The sequence below is a fragment of the Sesamum indicum genome, linkage group LG5 (assembly GCF_026168435.1).
Source record: "Sesamum indicum cultivar Baizhima isolate 11 linkage group LG5, ASM2616843v1, whole genome shotgun sequence".
NCBI classification, from domain to species: domain Eukaryota; kingdom Viridiplantae; phylum Streptophyta; class Magnoliopsida; order Lamiales; family Pedaliaceae; genus Sesamum; species Sesamum indicum.
This window is the reverse complement of record NC_142661.1, coordinates 20,257,104-20,279,178: the sequence shown is the minus strand read 5'-3', so window position 1 is coordinate 20,279,178 and position 22,075 is coordinate 20,257,104. Positions and strand designations below refer to the sequence as shown.

The following is a 22,075-nucleotide window of genomic DNA, read 5'->3' as shown; positions in this document are numbered from 1 at the left end:
CCAGACCACACACTTGTTGCTCTGACATGCTAAGAAGTACCTGCAATCAACGTCCATCTGCTATGGATGATGCTAATAAATATGCCACCGCAAGCCCACACTTAAGTACTAGCAAGACACGCTACATACATATTATTATTAGTATTATTATTTTCGTATATTTGTTCATCTCATTGAGAATTAATTATTTGAGCCACCTCTCGCTTTCAGTTTCAGACCACCTCTGCTCCACACCACCACAACACATAATTCTATCAAATTTTTCCTTACATAAATTGGGTATAAAGACACCACGCACAAGGAATCTATATACACTATATGTCATATGATTTATAATGTTTCATATTTTCATACTCGATTCATATTGATGTGTACTCGAGTCCAATAATATTGGATCGAAAAATCTTCTTTAAAATTTTAAAATTATTGAAAGGTTGACCTGTAAAATAACCTTTGGACTAATCTTTTAGGAGACATACTAGTCACAAAGGATCCTATCAAGTAAACAAAAAATCTATCACTATGTTTGTTTTCATTTCCAGTTTATTCCCGAGACAAGTCAAAACATACCCAATGTTTGCCATCATTCAAAAACACCTTATTTAGGTGTTTTTAACTGATTTAGCATAAAAACATACATATATATATATACACACATATATACATAAATATATATAAAAAAGGCATGATTTGACAATGAATAGTAATTTTTGTCTCCCAAAATACAACATTAAACATATAATACTTATTTTAAATTATCTCCAAAGACATGATTTGACAATGAATAGTAATTTTTGTCTCCCAAAACACAACATTAAATATATAATACTTATTTTAAATTATCTCCAAAAACAAATCCAAACATACATACTATCTCTAACACACACTTATTTATCTTTGTTTTTCTCTCTCTATTTCCACAAAACACAACAAAACACTCAGAAAACGAATCCAAACATTATGTATAAGTCCTAGTTACCTATAGGTTCCAACTGATAATGGTGTCCCTATTGACATCCTTTTAAAATAATGTGTCTTAAAATATGTCATATGCAGCTAATGTGGATGGCATTGGGCTTGCCAGTACTAGACCTGGCTTTGAGTGTCGCCCCATCAACCGAGTGGCAAAATCCGTGCTAGTTGATCTATCATTTCTGCAACCTGTCAATTGTATTTGAACCAGTAGTGTTTGGGCATGTTGGGATGAACAAGTAGATGTTGTCTCATTAACATGAATTTGAATCAGATTTATAAATTGGGATAAAAAAAAGAAAGAAACAATTCGTTGCATACGTACGTAAAATTAAAACTCTATTTCCAACATGTGATTTTCACATTTTTCACAATTACATTCAACTTCACACCCAAGAACCCTCTTTAAATACTTGTACTATTGCAGTTGCATAGTGTTCAAATTTTTTTGAAAAAAAAAGAGGTATAAGTAGTGTGAATTTGCAGTGTAGGAATAATGAATTAGGATGTGGATGGGGTGTCAAACTGCATGGGTAGGGTAGCAGTGGGGACATAGGGTGTGTAATTATGTTAGAAAACGGCATTGATTGTGAAGGGCAAAGGCGGAGTGAGGGCCCAAATATAGATAGGGGGTGAGAGGTCACATTCTGGGCTCTGTGTCCGCCATCTACATTGTCCCTTTTTCCCCCAACACACAATGTGTTGGGAATCAGATCATCAAATCCAATTTGGTCAACTAATTTGCAAATAGTAAAATGTAAAATCAACGGCTAGATTGTGATACGAGGGCTGGACTGGTTTGTTTTGGCAGTGGCGCCCACACGGTTAACAATGTAATCCCCAATTTGTCATATATTAGACCTAATCACTCACAATTTGTTGGATTATATGACTTCAATTGTCACAACAACCTGTGTACGTAATTAATTATTAATGATATATGTACAGCAACCATTCATTTATTTTCTCAAAACTTCTGCAAAACTCACTCCAGATTTACATATGTTATTTGTTTTATTGAACAATATTTTAGAAATATTAATCAGGTATACCAAGTTTGAATCCAAAATCTTCTCTACAAGGTGGATCCTGAATTTTGGAAAACTCTCGTCATTGTCATATGGACACAGTATTCGCATGTCCAAAATAAAAAAGAAAAGACACGGTATTCGATACGCCAAATAGTGTGTCGGACACATTTTAGGATTGAAAGAAACGGCTACATACACACACACACACATATATATATCTTTGCACTGGCTAGCAAAGATCCTCAGTGTGTTCCACCGTTTCGATGGGTCGTCCTTCCTTAAATTATTCCTTGACTGTCCTAATTAAAAGTGATGTAATGCAACTCAATTAATAAAGATCAACTTACTATTTCTTTTTGTCTAATTCACTTTCTTTTTTCTGTTTGAATTTCAAGAATATTCTCATTCATAAATCGAAGATCTACATCTCTTAGTTCAAAGATCCAAACGACCAATCATGTAATTAATTGTTAGAATCAATAGATCTTCAAATTGTTCTTTTGGGAAAATAGAAACCCTTCTTATTGGATAATCAATGAAAAATCTAAAAAATCAGAATTCTTGATCAATGATAATCAAATTGTCTGTACCTTATCTTCAACTGTAAGATACTAAACTACTCTATTGGAATTGCAATAAATTAAGTAAATGTGTTTATGAAGTATAATATTTCTTAATTATAGATAAGTCGAATAGAAGCAAATGGGCCAAACTCTAGATTTTATAATTAATTAATGTATTGAATGATGGATGATGAGCACAGGAAATCAATTAGAGATAGACAATACGTTGCTATAATACTTTAGTATTAACACCGTCCAAGTAGTTGTAAAATTATTATTAGATTAAATGGAAGACCATAATTATAACACTCTCATCCTAATGAAGTGGTGGGGAAGCATTTGCAATAAAAAAGCACGTACTGTCCTTTTTCTTGCAAAACAAATTACTGTGCCTCTATCTATTAAATATGTTGTTCATGAGTGTTTGAATATTTGAATATATTGATGTTCTTAAAGGAATGGAAAACTAACATCCCATGATTATTGTACAAATTATAAACTCAAGATACTTGAAAATTGGTCATGTTCAGGACGAGATCGAGTTAATCTTCTCCTAACAGGTGTGAATCTAATATTTCCATTGCAACGAGAATTGATTTTTCGTTACTCTATAAATGTCAACGGTAAATCCGTACTATTAATTAAGGTAAAAAAAGATCAGCACAAAAAACTTACATTTTTACTACGGTTAATCAATATTATCATCGTTGTCAAAATGACCAAAACATTTGTTATATATAGTTTGAGCCATGGCTAATGTTTTGACCTTACTTGTAGAAAGAACGGGTAATAACCATCGTAGAGTCGAGATTAATTTAAATTCACCAAATGTAACATATATATATATATATATATCTTGTAGCTAGCGTTCGAACACTACTCATTGGTAAAAATCTTGCTTATGATATATCCGACCTCGCTTATTACTACTGGACCAACAATTTAGTTGGTAACATTTATTCAAATGGCTTAGTAGTCGTACATATTAATTAATTCTAGATAAAAATTTGAAATATAGTTAGGTGAATCAATAAGTGATTTTCATGAATACAAATTAGAATAAAGAAAAAAAACTTGCTTTTGAATTGATCTAATCATCTGACTTGGCCAGCAATGATCACTTAAATATATTAGCAAAAATTGATAATAAATTGAAAGAATTCCTTAATAAATTAATTCCTCTAGAAATTATACAACTAGCAGAAGCATATCCTAAGCAAAATCTCACATTATAGTTGGTATTAAATAATATTATATATATCCATATGTCAAAAATAATAAAATAGCTTTTCTCGCATAATTGCATGTGAGTTTGGATCCCAAAAAAAGGTACGCCCCTAATGTCAAAGCCGTATACCGAAGATAACATCCCATGCATGCAAATACTTTAATTATTGTCTTTTATTTCTTGATTATCAATTTATCATCTCTCTCTATAAATAATTTGAAAGATCTGGCATGCATGTGTTAATCATTAGTTGATTTAGACCAGATCATTACTTAATTTGAAATGAAGAAGAGTAGTTCATCATAAGTCATCTCTTCAATATATCAATATATAAATAAATAAAATCAAAATACTATATGTTTTAATTAAAAGATGATATATGCACGCTCATGACTCATGCCCACGTAAAGTTACATTTGATCAATTCCATTTAATAACTCAACATACATAAATCTATAGATTTGAAATATTTAAATAAAAATTAAGTTTGAATAATTTTTTGATCTGTCGTACAATGTCATGAATGCCTAGTTACTTAATACAAGCCTCATAATTTATTTTGAATTCACTAAAGTAATGAGATGGTTTATATATAAAATTTATAAGTCATTTAAGCTGATCGTTTACGATCGATGCAACGTGTATATATATATGGCAATGATTGTTCAAATAATAATCACCAAACTGAGCTTGAAAAATAGTCAGTTGCTTAATGAAGTTGAAAGGGGATTAGGGTGGATGGATGTGTAATAAATAGTGGGAAGGGAAGGTCAGAAGTCACATGTGGAGAGGTGGAAGGGGTTCACATGTGTTGTGTTATACCCCTAAATCCAAATAACTTTTGTATGTGTGTGTGTTTTGCAGATGTTGGTAGAATCAGCTTTTTCTGGTATACGGATCACCCTCCTCAGCCCGCCTATTTAAATCACCACCCCCGACCCAACTGTTTCACCCTCTTCTGCTTAAATGCCTTTCCCACCTACTTTTTTAATCTAAACTCAATATTTTCTATTTTTTTTATCTAAGAATCATAAACTAATTTCACTACACACCACTCTAAATATATATATATAAGTTGGAAAGATTTGAATAGGAATAGTTAGTCAATGCAATTAGGTCAAACCTACTACTTAATTACAATTTGACCAAAGACAAACAAACAAGCCACATGCCCATCTTCAATTTTCTACATCAGACCAATTAAATTTCTTAATTATTTAATTAAACTATTTATTCCTCTTCTTTATTTTTTGTTTTTATTACGAATCATCAAACCCTGCCCATTTCATGGCATGCCACATGGGGGCTGATGTGATGTGTACGTATGTATAGTGTATAAATATTCCATTACCTAATTATTGGGTATGGTGTTGGATATATATTGATACGGTTTTTGTTTATTTTCTTAAAATATATGGATAATTTTGATGGACCAACGTTGTATTTCAACATGTAGTAGACAATATATTAATATTTTTAAATCAAATCAATATTTTAAAGTAAGCAAAGAAATAATACATTATTGTTAAAAGTAAATTATGCTCGTAGGAGCCTTTTGATTGCGAGATCTTGACATCACAACTTATCTATTTCATATAAGTACCCAAATGAAGATGAAACATTCAGAATTAATTAGGCGTACGTGTAATTGTATGATATGTAACCGATACATATTTTGACAAAAAAATCACATTCCTTTCTCCAAATTAATCTCATATGCATTAAAGTGTAAAAATATATAAGGGTTATTTGATTATAAAAGTTTTATTTGATCTGCAATATATTAGTACAATTGAGGAGTAAATACAGATTTTTATTTAATTTTTTATTGATATCAACAAAGTACATAAATTTAACTAACATATGAATTTATTTGTTGAATGGAAACAAGCATCAGAATTATTAGATATAATTTTTTAAATTATAAAGGATCTAAATAAAATTACATTAAATTTCAAGAAGAGCGGTGTAATTATATCTTAAATTAACTATCCCTTCATAAAAAGTAAAAACAAAAATTATATTAAAAATATTATACAAGTTTGAGGTCATATGTTCGATTTTTGTTAGATATATGAGTACTCATTTTATTTTACGCAAATTGTTATATAGTATTTTAATATTTTTCGTTATATTAATTGAATTGAAATATTGTTAATTTATTAAAATATTAATATAATTATTTAATTGTGCCTCGTTAAAAAAAAAGGAGGAGGGGGGGGGGGGGGTGAGGGGGGTAAGGTTATTTGGAAAAGGAATAATGAAAAAGTGGAGATGGTAATTTCATTGATTTGCTTTAAGCAGAGGCAACAAACACAGACACAGTTAGTTGGGATTGGTGGGGAGTAAAGCGCTTGTGCCCAATCCAATTGAAATCCGCAGTTCAGGTGATCAGATCAGGGTGCACCGTGCACCATCAAGCATGTAATGTGTTTCGGACACGAAGATGGGTCCCTCCATTCATTTAAAACTTGGGCTCTTCAAAAATCATATTTGTTGCTTTTTGCATTTTTTGGGTTTTAATTGCGGCTTGTTAAGTACTTAAGGAGCACTACACCGGTCCCCCACTAACAAAATTCAATTGAACTACCTAATTTAACTTCCTTGCTATAATCTTTCTTTTTTAATGAATTCAGTGTGGGATATCATTTCATATATTTAATTTTTTAAAAATTTATTAATAAGTTTATATAAAGACGCATACAATAGAAATAGAAAAATATTAATATGAATATTCATGAAATTTGACCCATAACATACATAACTGCTCATTGTATCGTGGTAGACATATTAAGTTTAAATTTCTATTTTTTAAACTTTGGTTTAATTGTCCTATATTAAAATATAATTTTTATTTAATTTTTTTTGTTAATATCATTAAATTCATCGAATTTTAACTAAAAAAAAACTATTTATTAAATAAAAATAAATATTAAAAATAATTTTTAAACTATAAAAAAAATGTGATGTAATCATCCCTATAATAAATTGAATCCGAATTATGGTTAGGTCTTATTGTTGGGGCAGCTTAAAGAGCAAGAGAGTTTCTCAATTTTAAGTACTGTCTATTTCTTACTTAAGTAAATAAAAAGAAAAATAGTAAATAGGAGTATTAATTAGGAGGGAAATAATTATGGGCCCCAGCCCTTAGTGAAACTCTTTGGCAGGCGGCAGCAGTAGCCCTCTCCTTCCCACCATAAGTAGCCCCCTCACCTTCTCCCGCTTTCTCATTCGCCCCAAACCCACCCTTTCTCTTTCTCTCTCTATACTTTCTCCCTCTTCAGCTGCAGCTCCATGACACTCCACATAGCCAGGAGAAGTAAAATGGTAGCTGCCATGAAGTTGATCCTCTGCATTGCCACCGTCCTCTGCTTTATCACTTCCGCTTACGCCAGAATCCCCGGTGTCTACACCGGAGGTCCTTGGGAAGCCGCCCACGCTACCTTTTACGGCGGCAGTGACGCCTCCGGCACCATGGGTACTCACACATTCCACATTCCCCTTGGTTTCTTTTTTCATGTAATTTTGGTTGCTAAAACCTTTTTGCTTGTGTGTGTTTTTTTGAAGGTGGTGCGTGTGGGTACGGAAATTTGTACAGCCAAGGCTACGGCGTGAACACGGCAGCATTGAGCACTGCGCTGTTCAACAATGGGCTGAGCTGTGGTGCCTGTTTTGAGATCAAATGCGACGCGGCGCAGGACGCCAAGTGGTGCAACCCGGGCAACCCCTCCATTCTCATTACTGCTACTAACTTCTGCCCACCGAACTACGCGCTGCCGAATGACAATGGCGGGTGGTGCAACCCTCCTAGGCCACATTTTGACCTCGCCATGCCTATGTTCCTCAAGATTGCGGAGTACCGCGCCGGCATCGTCCCCGTTAACTACCGCCGGTAAATTCCCTGCTCTGCCCTTTACATTACACTTGGTACATGTGTTAATGCATCCCCTAAATTTGTAAGAATCGAACATCCGTTGATGGTTTCCTCGGTAATGGTGACAGAATCGTGAGAGCATAATCTTTAGACAGTGTCTAGCAACAGCAATGGCCTCTGTTGTCGACCTGAAGTGTCCTTTTCTTGCAGTAAAAAACGTTCAAAAATATAATCCCATGCCGGTTTCATAATTACAAGGGCATTTTGGTTATTTCGTACTAGGAGAGCAGCGAAAGTAACATGAATTCAGTATCTTCTTCACGGGCTATAACATTTTCCCTCCATCTCCCACATCAGGGTGTTTTTGGTCATTTTATTGGCCCCTCGTTGCCAAGATCCGCTGAAATATTCGGTGTCGTCGTTTAACTAACAGAATCCTGCTGCCCTCAACTCGGGCATTCATTAATGTGAATGGACCACTTTGGCCTCTAGTCGGACGGACTCCCGCCATTATTTTCCTGACACGAGGGGAATCATGTGGCTTTTCACCCATTTGATCTGACTTGACTAGAATGCCCGCCTACTTATCTTTAATTACTAGCAGGTAACTCAAATAGGTTGTGGCCCACCGCCGCAGAAATGCTATTGAGCTAAGGTTATTGTCCTTCAACCTTTAATTGGGCCAACCAATCTGTACAATCCGTCTGCCGAGGGTATTATAGTCAATTCAAACCTGGTAACAGTTTCTTTTAATCTTTGTATTTGCAGGGTGCCGTGCAGAAAGCAAGGAGGGATCAGATTCACAATCAACGGCTTCCGCTACTTCAACCTAGTTCTGGTCACCAACGTCGCCGGCGCAGGAGATATCGTGCGAGTGAGCATCAAAGGAACAAACACACAGTGGATGCTCATGAGCCGCAACTGGGGGCAAAACTGGCAATCCAATGCCGTTCTCGTAGGACAAGCTCTGTCTTTCAGGGTCACCGGCAGCGATCGCCGCACTTCCACTTCCATGAACGTGGCGCCAGCTGATTGGCAGTTCGGCCAGACTTTCACCGGCAAAAATTTCAGGGTCTAGTGTGCAAATTAAAATTGGTACTCACTTTTCAGTTTATTTCTCTTTTTTCTTGGGAAAGAAATTGAAAGCAGAGTAGGAAGATTGGTGTAGGGTTAGAGAAAGTACGGGTGTGTGCTTCTTTACTTTTACTTTTTTTTTTTAACTGTGGTGTTTGCGGTAGGCGCTGGTAATGGTAAGTGAAAAGAGCCAGCAAAGGGTAAAAAAAAAACAAGTGTGTGGAAAGCTGAAGCGGCTGCAGGAGTAAAAGGGAAATAGATGTAGCCCGCAGCTTCAATTTATTATGTAATAATATATTACTATATTATATTATATTATAGTGAAAGTGTTGTGCTTTCGTTATGAATTGGCTTTTCACCGTAATTTTTTTATTCAAATTAAATTTAAATAATCACATAATAAATACAATATATTTATTTTTTTAAATTATATATCACATTTACTGTATAATTAATTTTAATTTGATTAAACTTGATTCAGTTGGAATTTTACCTGCTCTCAAAGTGTACAATATGGTAAGGGGAATTCTGGAATTTGGTGAAGTGAGTAAATGAATTTTATTGATGAATGGTTAATGTTAGGTTAATCATGAGAGTCGTTGAGGGAGAAGAAACCCTAGTGGGTGAGAAAGAAGAAATGCGTGGCCATTTCACCTAAATTGGAGCTATTTAATTTTTTTTAATTTTTTAAATACGTATAATTATGACAAATTTAAAGAGAATTCATAATCATTTATCCTATTTTTTTATTATTAAAATTTTATATCTTTTTTTAATGTTAATTAATATATATAAATGACGCGAATTATATGCACTTAATGATATTAATTTGTAAACAAAGAAGTGATCCCTAATTAGTGATGGTAAAATGAAATTGGGAAGTCCGGTAAACTATTGGACATAGTCTGCCTTGGCGGAAAAGTAAAAGTGGACGTACTTTAGACGAGGAGCAAAGCAGGGAATGGGGAATGAAATGATGCAGCCGGAGACCCTAAAAAAAAGAGTCTGATCTACTTTGGGTTTTGGGCAAGAGCAGATTTCTGAGCCCTGCCAGGATTTTTGGTTAATTTGGAAATAACATTATGTATTTCAACTACAACTGTTTCTAAAAAATTTATAGGGGAAAAAAATTTTGTCCAATTAAATCAATTACAAAATAAGTACGATATATTTGTATTATGTGATTGATTATTTTTTCAAAACCATATATTAATTATATTTGCCGTATAATTGATTTGAATTCGATCGAATTCAATTTCGACTAGAATTTCCTGTTATACGTACAAAGGGTGCATATATTAGACAAGCGTTCCTTTCCATGCACATCAAACATGAACAACTTTTGATAAAATGGGTTTAGAACACAAGGACCCGAGAATGTCAAGAGTTGCTACACAGAATTTCCAGGAACTTTTAAACTTCATTAACTTCTCCAGACAAATAGGCAATAGCAAACATTTTTGATTTCTTTTGTCATTTTGACAAAATTACAGTTCCCACGTCCCAAAATACGAGCTCTAAGACCCTACAACATTTTCCAGATAGCATCACAACTGTCCACCGGAAAATCGCCCATAACTCTATAGAAGAATACAAATTCCTTGCATAACCAAATACAACAATTTAGGAAAAAAGTAAAAAAGAAACAAAACAAACTATACAAGCTTTAGATATATATAGAGAGCGCAGACCATACAAGAGCAACCAAGGATGTTTATGCATATCGACTGGAGGCTGAAGGCCTGGGGTAGGCCGGTTTTCCTCTCCGTGTTTCTTCAGCACTTCTCCTCCAGGACTTAGGTGCCCCATTTGTTTGGTTACGTCGACTTGATCGGTGATGCTTTTGATCATTTTTTGAAGTGTCTTTGGAGTCTTGGAGCTGCTCTAAGGCCGTCACCACCTCGTCCATAGTCGGCCTTGACCTGGCATCTACGTATAAGCATTGAAGAGCAAGGTTGGCTGCCTTCACAGCTTGGCCCAATGAGTATTGGCCTTCTAGTCGGGCATCCAGAACACGGAAAATCCTTCGTTTGTTGGTCAGATAAGGCTTTGCCCACTCGACCAGATTGTGTTCCCCTGATGGGCGATTCTTGTCTATTGCTTTCTTGCCGGTTAAAATCTCCAGAAGAACAACACCAAAGCTGTATACGTCGCTCTTGGCAGTTAAATGACCTTTGCAAACAAAAATTGGTTTGTCAGAAATGGTAATATCTAACAATTTCACTACTCAAAGATAATAGCTAATGTTTCCTGCAGCCAGTCGCCTGCCTTCTCTGAAACAATTGCATACTAACTCATTATTCAGCTCCTTTTGCATTGACATGATACTTCACCCAGAGGACTTCTCTTTCTATTTTCAAAATAACATCAGTAATTTTGCCTATGATCTCATTGACGGTTGATGATTGGAATAGACTGATTTATGAGTTAAATATACTGAGCAGCAGTTAAAGCACCTTATAGAATAAGTTAAGGGCAGAATTAAATGTTCTCTATACCTGTGGATAGATACTCCGGAGCAGCATATCCATAAGTTCCCATGACCCGAGTGGAGACATGGCTCTTATCACCAGTTGGCCCGTCTCTGGCCAACCCAAAATCAGAGAGTTTGGCGTTGTAGTTCTGTAAATTAAGAAGCAATAAGAAAAGCACCATAACCAACTAATCAGCTGGGAGTCCCCATGAACTGAATATAAACTGTTCTTCAAACAATTAAGGGATAACACAAGAGCAGCATATGCTTCTGATAATACGTACCGAATCAAGCAGAATATTAGAAGTCTTGAAATCCCGATATATTACTTTTGCTTCATCGCTATGAAGAAAGGCAAGCCCCATCGCAGCACCAAGAGCAATTTTCATTCTCAGGCTCCATGAAAGTGGCTGGAAGTAAGAACCTCCTAGATCAATATGAAATCAATTCAATCAATAGACGCACAAGTAGGTATAAATATCAAAAGCAAATAATTCTACTTGACAGCAAGCTAAATTTATGGAGGATTATCCATAGCAGGTTAATGCTGAACTCACTTCTGAATAGGTGATTCTCCATGCTACCCCTAGGCATGAACTCGTAGACCAAAAGTCTGTGGTCATCCTCTAAGCAGTAACCAATCAATTTCACAAGATTGGGATGTCGCAGCTGCCCTAGATAGTTGATTTCAGCCTGTTGATAAAAAAAATAAGCACATCAATGAAAAGGGAAAGTTCGCATGTGAACCCTGAAGCATGTTTTGCTGCCAGAGCAATAGGAATTTTGAGAATATCTCTGCAATTATATCATCAACGTGGCTAGGAGCATTGACGACTGCATTAAATAGATTTTTGTTGATTTCCGAGATTCATATTACCAAATGCCATGTAAGATCAAGTGACATAAATGCTTTATTTAGTCACATGTGCGATAGTTACATCAAATAAGTATTTTCATGGAGAAATTAGTAAGAGAATATCCTTAACGAAATCTTTGAGGAAAGAAGAATCTTCCACAATGTGACACGTTTTACTATAGTTCAAATGACAAAATAAAGTTTAAAGAAGTGAAAGTTCTACATACCAACCATTCCTTATGTCCCTGCCACCCTTCTTGGTTTAGCTTCTTAACAGCTACCACCATACCAGCTCCAGCCCTTGATGCTGCAAGTGATTGCTCATCAATCCACCCTTTGAAAACAGAACCGAAACCACCTTCCCCAATTACACTGTCAGGACGAAAGTTTCTTGTGGCTGCCTTGAGATCACTAAATGTGAAGCTCTTCAAGTTGGAGGACTGCAATATTTCTCCCTCGCTTCGAGGAGTTGGGGGTACAGATATAGAAGAATTCTTGCTGCTTGAATTACTTAATTCAGTCCCATATCCACTAACCACTTTGGACGAAGTCGCCCCTACATCTATAGTCCAGCAGAGTGGCAAAATTTAAGAATAGTCAATGAGGTTATCACCACAAATCAAAGACTATCGGCATAAATAATTGCAAAATCTTTTAAAAAGCTAACATAACTAACAAATGATCTGAGAATGAGATCATGAAGCAAAAAAAATTATGTAGAAGAAACATCTATGCAGGGTATTTTCTTAATCATTCGTTTTTCCCCGGCACGTGAAATAACAATTTGTAAACATCATAGCTTCAGTAAATCATAAATCCAAAATGCTGAGTAGGGGAAATTATAACTTCAATTCCTGCCGTAGAATTCCATTCTTGTTAAACAATTAGCAATTTAGGACAAAGCAGACAAGCTACTGGAAGGTATATAATATAGAATCAACAAACAGAATAAGTGTCAAAATTCATTCTATCTAGGAAGAAAAACAAAGGGCCTCTCATTTGCTGCACAAATTTTAGTTCAATTGCCAGATATAAAAATATAAAAAGGAACAAGATTCAAGTGTTAGAATTTCCTATATTAAAAACTAAAACATCTGCAGTACAAAGAAAAGGAGTTATATTTCTATCTTATGATTCATTTCTCAGCAAAATGAAGGTATCATTTTCTTCAATTTAAATCAATAAAAGAAAAAGGGGTGAAACAAGAGCCGTAATGTACCTGTACCAGTATGAAAAGAGCTCTCAGCCTTTATCTGGTTGCTCAGGCAAATCCCCATCAGAATCCGTGAAAACCCTCCAAAAATAAACCTCAAAGTTCTGTTATAGCTTCAGGAAACAGCTGAAACATTCAAACCCAACCTCAAGAACTCAACTTTTTTTCTAATACATGCACAAAGGACAAACAGATTTGCTCACTTCAGGGGCCAAAATGAATTAAAGCAAACTCCATCACCAGCCCCACCCAGATCTAATGTGAAACCTCTGAAATTTCTGCTTCCCTATCTATTAAAGTTAGGTGTCATCCGCCAACCTCACCGCCCCTTTTATCTCTCTAACTCTTCTACCCCTCTTCTGCATCCGTTGGTCTCTCTTCAAAGTTTAAAAAACCAGAGATGTTCTTGACCAAAAAAGTGAGCAAAAGATACAAAAAAGATGCAATCTTCAAGCAGAAGAGGTGGGCTTTTTCTTTTTCCTACATGGAAGTTTCAGGGTTGGTGGATTTTATTTCTTGTTTTTAGGGGTCATCATATAAAGTAGAAGCCTTTCCAAGACCTTTGTGGTATGCAAGATTGACTTGCTTCTTGTCTTTTCAAAGACAGACAAATTGGGGTGGGGGGGGGGGGGGGGGGTTATTATTTTCTCAAATGATTATTAATCTTAATAACGTCCAGAAATAATTCAAGTATAATTTATTGCCTGTTCATCTATTGGATTTCGTGGCTGTCTTGAGTTTCTAGTCTGAACATCAAGTCTACAACACTACTACTACTTCGAGCTAAGAATTATAAATGTCGGTAGAGAAATAGTTATTAATAATAACTTCTAGTCATGGCAATACATTCCATATGAGTTTGTATTTATATAAATTATCATTTGCTCATCACATATAATATTATTATGGTGTATTAATTCAATGATTCGTAGCTCATGTAAATATATATAAATTCAAAACTTTTCCTCATTTACAATAAAGATTAAAATTCTTTATCATTAATTTGTAGTGAATTATGTATTGTATTTGTATTGAGATGGTAAGTAATAAGTATCATCTCTGAATTGGTGTATGTAATGATGTTGCTCCTATTCTGCCTTGTCAGAAGGATTTGTCTGAGTTGAGCTTCCAACAGGAGTATAATATGGTTCATATCAGCACATTTGATGTAATTGAACTATACTATACTTATCAATTAAAAATGAATCATCATTAATTACCAGCATAAACACAGATACATGCATGTGAGAGAGTTAAGGCAAGTGTACGCAATTATATTGCATTAATGCCTACATTTACGTCGTTGCTTAATTTGATACATTAATGATTTCTCTCCACAATTACAGTTGGAGTGTTTATCTTACATTTATTATTATACTTTTAATTGCTATAGACAGGCCCCCTAAAAACACAAAGTTCCAACAAATGCTCAAGTGGCCCAATTAGGAGGACAAAGAAGAGTAAGCCCATCGAGGAGGTGGAAACCCCTCCAAGGCCGGGCTCAAGCCTAAGCCCAAGTTCAAGAGTAGTGTTCCAAAATTTGGATCGACGAGTCACTGAATTTGGGCAGCAGGTGGATAACAATTATCCTCGTTATTAGGAACAAGAAAACAGGTTTTCTTTTTTGGGTTTGGGTTTGTGTATTGGGCATTCAACTCTTCAAATAGCCCATTAATGCCCAAAAATAGTTGCTGGCATTGATTATGGATTGTAGCTTATATGCAATTGGGTAAAGCGCCGTCGTTGAAAGCTGAAATCTATATCCAAATTCCAACCTTAGCAATATCCCAGAAAGTGATAACATCGCATCGCAGGTTGTTTGGCTGTTTCTTCCAAGTAGAGGTAAATTCTTCTCAACATTTTATAATTTGAAAGCGACATTCTTAACTTGGTCACTCATATAATATAATCCCATATCTCCTATTTTGGATTTTACAATAATCTGCATCCCATTGTTTACATTGTTAATATCCCATGCAAATCATTGTAAAATCCAAGATAATAAATCTTGTAAATGTTATGTTCCATGTTTTAATACATAAATCGATGGGATAATTATATTGTATAGTCATGAGATTTTGTGTTATTATACATACGTTTCCTATGATTTGAAAAATTATATTTACCAGTCCCGATATTTGTTTTTATATAGAGACATCTATTAACAAATTTCTTTGAATTTTAAACAAAAACAACAACTATTTTAAATATAATTTTTTAAACAACAATAGTTTATATATAATTACATAAAATTTCAAGAAAGACGAATACAATTATATATAAATTAATTGAATAATGGACATATTCTATTTTTTAAAAAATGAAATAGTACACGAAACAAATATAGTAGAGAAATTGAAAATGATAATATAAGTTTCATCCAAATAACCATTTTATTTCAAACTAGAAATTTCCAATTTCGTAACTAACGAATAGAACAACTGGGCTGGAACATAATTGGGAGGTAATTTTTGTATTATTATATTTTTTCTTGATCAGTGAAATTGAGTTGAGAAGAAGAAGTGATTGATTTAATTTTTAATATAATTGAGCACACAGATCCCTATAAAACCTGCAGTCTGAGGTTGTACCCCCCATGTTTTAATTTGAAATAATAATCCCTCCACAACTTGTACACTTGCCAACAATTTTACCATACATGTCCCCCACCTCTTTTGATTTTTTTCAAACTTTCAACATCGGAAAAATCTCTGTCATTTCATACTATCCAAGAGAAAGTAGGGGGTTTATGAATTGAATCGGTACAACGTCTTATTGTACAAAGATATTGTTTAATTTAATTTAAATTTTAGAAATTTATTTTTAAAAATATATATAAATAAAAATTTAAAAGTAAAAAAAGTGGTTCAAACTCGTTTGAAATGATTGAGAGAGTGGTGGAATTGGGGTGGTAACAGTAGGAACCACAAATGGAAAAAGCTTAATGGAGAGGGAGGGACAGAGAGGGGTGGGGGGTGGGGTAGTCTTAGGTATAGAGGATCAGATGAGGATCTCCCTCAATTTTACAATACGTTTGACAAGTCTACATCAATATTTCTCGTATTTCCATCTCTACCCCTCCCCATCTCAATTTGTCTTTAAACAGCAGTAATGTAATAATGTGATGATGCTTCTTAGGAAATTGGGTACAAAATCCCACCACATAATTCTGCCCCTAATTCTAACTGGTCTGAAACTTGACAAACCTATGTTGGTTGCAGCAGACTCAGTCCATCGAAATACCAAAATTACCCAGAAATAAAAAAAAGATGCTGCTGGACTTGCTGCCCAATCCCATTATGGGGGAACTCGGAATAATGCCAAAGTTATTGGGAGAAAATTGGAAATTAAATGTAATAGTGGGTGGTGTCTTGTCATTGAAATTTCTTAATATAATAATAAAAAATAAAAGGCGGGGGTGGGGGTGGGGAGAGGGGGGGGAAACAGACGTAACGTATCACTGACAGTACTGAGAAAGAGAGGAGGGGGTTGGGACAGTAAGGTCCTGTCTTTATCACTTTCGTCTCCTTATGCCGTGAAACCCGGACTACAGTCCCACCCCCCAATCCACACCCTACTGGGGCCCACTTATGCCACGTGTTGAGTTCTTCTTGGAAACCCCCTTACTCCCCAACAATCACTGGATGGCAACGCCACATCCACTTAGCGATTTCATGATAAAAAAATAATATACTTTACCACATTTCTAATATATAATTTCAAAATATTAGTACTTGAGTTATGATTTTTTTCATTTATTGGGTAGGAATGAAAGTTCATACTAAAATGATTTCTCTTATTCGTACTTGAGTTGCTAAAGTTAGTCATTTTTAAGAAATCTTCCATGGGCTTCTAAAGTTTGAATACATATTTTATTTACAAACATTAAATATGTACGTAATTCACGTTATAAATATATATATATATATATTCGAGTAACGAACTATGTAATTTTAAATAAATTTTTAAGTTATATTCGTACTTAAGGTGATACACTAATTCCAATTCTGGTTATTGTGTCCACAAACATGGTTAGAGAGACATTACGTACATCACAAATATATTATATTGATTCTTAAATTAGTAAAGATAAACTAAATATAAAATTTAGTGTAATAAAATCTAGTTAAAAATACTTACTCAATACTTGTGATTGAGCGGGTATTTATAAGTTAGGTCACTTGACTCAACCATATTAAAGTAACGTAATTTAAAAATAACTATCAATTATATAAAAAGGCAAGCAATCAAATTCATCGGTGGAATAAAATGGGATCGACCCTAAATAAAAACTCACATTTTTTAGAGTGCTTTGTCTTGTTTTAATTTTTTAAAGAGCATTTTTGAAATTTTTTATCAATTATGGTGTGGGATCCTGCATTATAGTATAAAGTTATGATCGGAAGACATTTGAGTTTGAACTCAGCAACCTCTCCTACAAACCATTTAGATAATTGGCTTTCTTGACAAAATTAAAATAAATAAATCGAAATCGATATTTTAACTTTTTTTTTCTTTCTTGTTACGATGAAGAATAAAATTTTGGATAAATAAGGAATATAGGTTAAGTAATAGATTTAAGTGAGTGTTCCACATTGACTGATGACGAAAAGTTTTAATGGTTTATAAGTCCTATGCCTCCTTCGATCCTTCCCTAACGATGCTTCTTTTCAGGACAAATCGTGAGACATTAACACAGTCAAAGTGGATAATATCTTACGCAACATGATATCGATTCCATCGCAAGCCACATCATTTGACGCTGCTTGTGAGAACGAAGTTATGTCTCATTTCTAAGTCTCTCACTTGGAGAGTTAATAATATAAGCAAACGAGTCACATTAATTGCAAATAGAAAATTTGTAATTTATAAGCATTAAATCTTCTCTCTGGATCAAGATATTATTTCAAAATGAAATCGTAGGACTTGTATTCAATAAAAATGAATAAAATCTGGTGCAAGGAAAACTGAGTTGCAAACCATACGAGTAATGTTGGCTAACTACGAATCAGTCCAAATATAATAATTAAATTACATAAATTATATTTTTTTCAAAAAAGGAAAAGGCATGAATGAAGAGACTAATAATGATGGTGGGGGGGGGGGGGGGGGCATAGGCGTATCAATGTTGTCACACTCAAGGTCTAGTAGTCTAGTCACGTCGGGGGGAGGCAGGTCTTTGCAGAAAATGGGAAAAAGTTGCAGAGGGAGAAAATATAAAGAAGGCAGTGAATATCACCCTCTCTATACCATGATGATGATAGTTGCAAAGACCTAGGCTATTCGCTATTGTACGCTGAGGGAATTTCATTTCCCCATTATTGCTATCTCATTCGTTGACCCTTCCTGCCTGACCACCCTCCCGCCCTTTACCTCTTCTCTTTTTTACAATTTTCTCTCACCCAAAAATTACTACTCCTCTCTTCTATGTTTTATGCTAAGACCAAAACATTAAAATCATCAAAACTGCTGTTTAGTGTGTGTTTTTCTTGTATGTTTTATCCATTTTTAGTTCAGATATCGATCGGGATTGTGAACGTCAGCAAATTCCTTTTACTACGTCAGAATTACAACTGCTACAAGCAAGCAAAGCAAGATAGCCACTTCTTTAATTAATCTCTTGCTACTGCTTTTGTTTTAGTTTTTACCCCCTCTCTCCCGTCACATCCTGTTTCGTTTTCTTTCCCACTCCTGTTTGCCAGATCTTTCTTTCGTCCTCTCTTGGCCTTTGAGGGAAAAAGGGCTTCTTCTCTCTTCATAAAGTTAAAGATAGCGTTTTTGTTGTAAATCAAGAAATGGGCTGCGGAGAGAACAGGGTTTCTTGAATCTTAGTGTAAGGCTGCCTGTTCTCTCTTAAGCTTTTTAACTGTAATTTTTGTTGTTGTTGTTTATATTTTCATCAAGTGAACTTGTATTTTTTCTTTGTGTGTGCTCATGCAAACGTTTCTTTGTTGATGAGGTTGTGATGATGTGAAAGGTCTCTGGATGTGAGGAAAAATGGAACCTTTAGATAAACTCTCTAATCATGTTTTGCTCTTGTTGCTTTCAGTAAGCTTTATGAATTGAAGTTAACGAGAGGAGAGAAGTTGTATTACTTTTTGAAACTTACCATATTTTCTTTCTTTTTGTGTGTGTGTGTGTGTGTGTGTGTGTGTGTTGAGTCTTTTCTCCCAGTTTCATCAACTTTACCTTCTAAAATTTGTGATTTTTCTCTGTAAAAGTCCCTTTTTTTTTTTTTTCTTTTGGATTTTTGTAGGCAGGAGCTTGAAGACTTTAGCTGGCTGTGGATGAATTCTGAGCATTTTAAGTTCAAATCTTAGTGTAGATCAATCTACTAAATAACAAGATCTTAGTAATTCTTTGTTTGGGTACCATGGTGACTATTAGTAAAGATGAACTTCACCTCACTGCAGTTTATGTCTGGACCTGTTGACTTATACAAATGAAGCCAAACACTGAACTAGTTCTTGATACCTTATCCATTTTCAATGATTATAGGCCGGCTGCCCATGTTTTGTATCCATTAGTCTATCATCACATTGTTATGTTTGCCATAAAAAATTCGATAAACCAATTGTGTCTTCTTGATGGCTCAACAATTTGTTTCCCAGATCAGAGTTATGAATGGTACTGTTCATTGAGTAGAATGTGTTTTGATGAGGAAAATTCGGTATATGGTCATCTGGAATAACTAATTTCAGTCAGCCCATCAAGATTTATGGTTGTCTGCTTCCTGTGTGTGTCAGTTTTGCTTCTTTTTTGATTAGCACTAAGATTAACTTATTGGGAATTCTCATAAGAGTTCAGGCGATGTGGTGTGTATCTGGTAAAGTAGCACTGAATCAGCAGATCAGTTATGAGGTAAATGTTGTATTTATAATTTCAAGAATTCTGCCTGAGCAGTGAGAGATTAAACAACTAAAATTTAGTATGGACCGTAATGTTCTTGTGTTGTTTTGGACAAAAGCTGTTTGATTCCCGTTAAGCAAACATGGAATGTATCAGATTTTCTCCTTAAACCAAATGCAGGCGTTCTCATTCTGATTTGCCTTAGTCTTCATATTTGAGCATCTCCTCTCGTATCTCTACGTTAATTGTGGTTTGGTTATGAAATGATATAATTGTTGATTATTCCTTTTTCTTTGAGGAAATCATTGGTGCTCGGTTAATTTCATGGAAATCCGTAGAGTGATTATGGTTGTAACATGTGTAAGAGTATTGGTAAAAGCTTGTGGTTTGAAGAAAAAACACCAACCACTTTTGGCAAATTTATGTTCTCAATGGTTGAATGATGCCTTTTCAAATTGGTTAATCCTATCATAGTGCTCCCGCTGATCACAAATTTTCAGATACGTAAGGGTCCTAGTTACATGCAGGAGCTAAGCATGTGGCGTCAATGTATTTTTAGTAATATAATAAGTATCCCTTGCGTTTATTTTCTAATGTTGGAAATGTTATCAGATAATTATGAAGAGTTTGGGGCCATGGGCAGAGCTTGCGTTTGGAAATGAAGGAAAGGCAGCGCTGGCGACCTGAAGAGGATGCTTTGTTGCGTTCTTATGTGAAGCAATATGGTCCTAGAGACTGGCACCTTGTGTCGGAGCGCATGAATGAACCTCTCAACCGGGACGCAAAATCTTGCTTGGAAAGGTGGAAAAACTATCTTAAACCTGGAATAAAAAAAGGATCCCTAACTGAAGAGGAGCAACGTCTTGTCATCAATTTGCAGGCCAAGCACGGCAACAAATGGAAAAAGATCGCTGCTGAAGTTCCCGGACGAACTGCCAAGAGACTTGGGAAGTGGTGGGAAGTTTTTAAAGAAAAACAGCAGCGTGAGCACAAGGAGAATAACAAGATAATAGAACCAATCGAAGAGGGAAAATACGATCATATTCTGGAAACCTTTGCAGAGAAGCTCGTTAAAGAGCATTCAACCCCTGGAATTACAATGCCAACTTCAAAGGGTGGATTTATTCATACTGATCAAGCTGCCTCTTCAGCACCTTCTGTGCTTCCTCCATGGATGGCTAGTTCTAGCACGACTACAACTGTCAGACCACCATCCCCATCAGTTACTTTAAGCCTCTCACCATTGACGGTTCCACCTACAGCAGCAATCCCATGGTTACATACTCCTGATCGATTAATAACTGATAACAGCTCACATGGTCCCATGAGCACTTTGCCGTCTCTTGGGATTGCTCCTATCCTCGGAGAGAATCCACTGGTTTCCGAACTTGTCGACTGCTGCAGAGAATTGGAAGAAGGGCATCGTGCCTGGGCCGCACATAGAAAAGAAGCTGCCTGGAGACTGAAAAGGGTAGAGTTGCAGTTGGAATCAGAGAAAGCAAATCGAAAGAAGGAGAAAATGGAGGACATAGAAGCGAAAGTGAAAGCTCTCAGGGAAGAACAGAAACTTACTTTAGATCGTATCGAAGCTGAATACAGAGAACAGCTAGCAGGACTAAGGAGGGAAGCAGAAGTTAAAGAGCAGAAGCTGGCTGAGCAGTGGGCTGCCAAGCATTTGCGTCTGACTAAGTTTCTCGAGCAGATGGGATGCAGATCAATTGCTTCTGATCCTAATGGTCGATAAAGGTGATCTGATTTGTGAAATTACCTTCTTGCTAGCCTTTGTTATATTGGTCCAGTTCCTATATACAGATATTAAACCTTTCATGGGAATTTTTCAATAACTACGTAAGACTCTCGAAACATTTGCTCAGGGCTTTGGTCAACTTGGCTAAATCACTTTCTGTTTATCTATATACGGATCATGCCTCACAAGCTTGCT

General features: G+C 35.3%; 3 protein-coding genes across 4 annotated transcripts; 2 read left to right on the top strand and 1 right to left on the bottom strand.

Moving 5' to 3' along the window:
• The first annotated feature begins 7,012 nt into the window (after positions 1-7,012).
• On the top strand, positions 7,013-9,085 carry LOC105161605 (expansin-A6). Its single transcript, XM_011079345.3, has 3 exons — positions 7,013-7,272; positions 7,362-7,686; positions 8,437-9,085. The coding sequence occupies exons 1-3, from the start codon at positions 7,089-7,091 to the stop codon at positions 8,744-8,746; spliced, it is 819 nt and encodes a 272-aa protein (XP_011077647.2). The 5' UTR covers positions 7,013-7,088; the 3' UTR covers positions 8,747-9,085.
• Positions 9,086-10,181: 1,096 nt separating this feature from the next.
• Positions 10,182-13,858, bottom strand: LOC105161606 (receptor-like cytoplasmic kinase 176). Its single transcript, XM_011079346.3, has 6 exons — positions 13,291-13,858; positions 12,299-12,633; positions 11,773-11,908; positions 11,500-11,642; positions 11,241-11,364; positions 10,182-10,914 (listed from the first exon to the last, which is right to left on the bottom strand). The coding sequence occupies exons 1-6, from the start codon at positions 13,346-13,348 to the stop codon at positions 10,457-10,459; spliced, it is 1,254 nt and encodes a 417-aa protein (XP_011077648.1). The 5' UTR covers positions 13,349-13,858; the 3' UTR covers positions 10,182-10,456.
• A 4,669-nt stretch (positions 13,859-18,527) lies between these two features.
• AS1 (myb-like HTH transcriptional regulator family protein) lies at positions 18,528-22,047 on the top strand. 2 transcript variants are annotated; one of them, XM_011079347.3, is made up of 2 exons: positions 18,528-19,117; positions 20,746-22,047. In XM_011079347.3, exon 2 carries the CDS (start codon positions 20,792-20,794, stop codon positions 21,875-21,877), a length of 1,086 nt encoding a protein of 361 aa, XP_011077649.1. In that variant the 5' UTR covers positions 18,528-19,117; positions 20,746-20,791; the 3' UTR covers positions 21,878-22,047. The 2 variants fall into 2 exon arrangements, with proteins under 2 accessions (XP_011077649.1, XP_088736592.1); XM_088880466.1 differs by lacking the exon at positions 18,528-19,117 and adding an exon at positions 19,126-20,145.
• Positions 22,048-22,075: the final 28 nt, after the last annotated feature.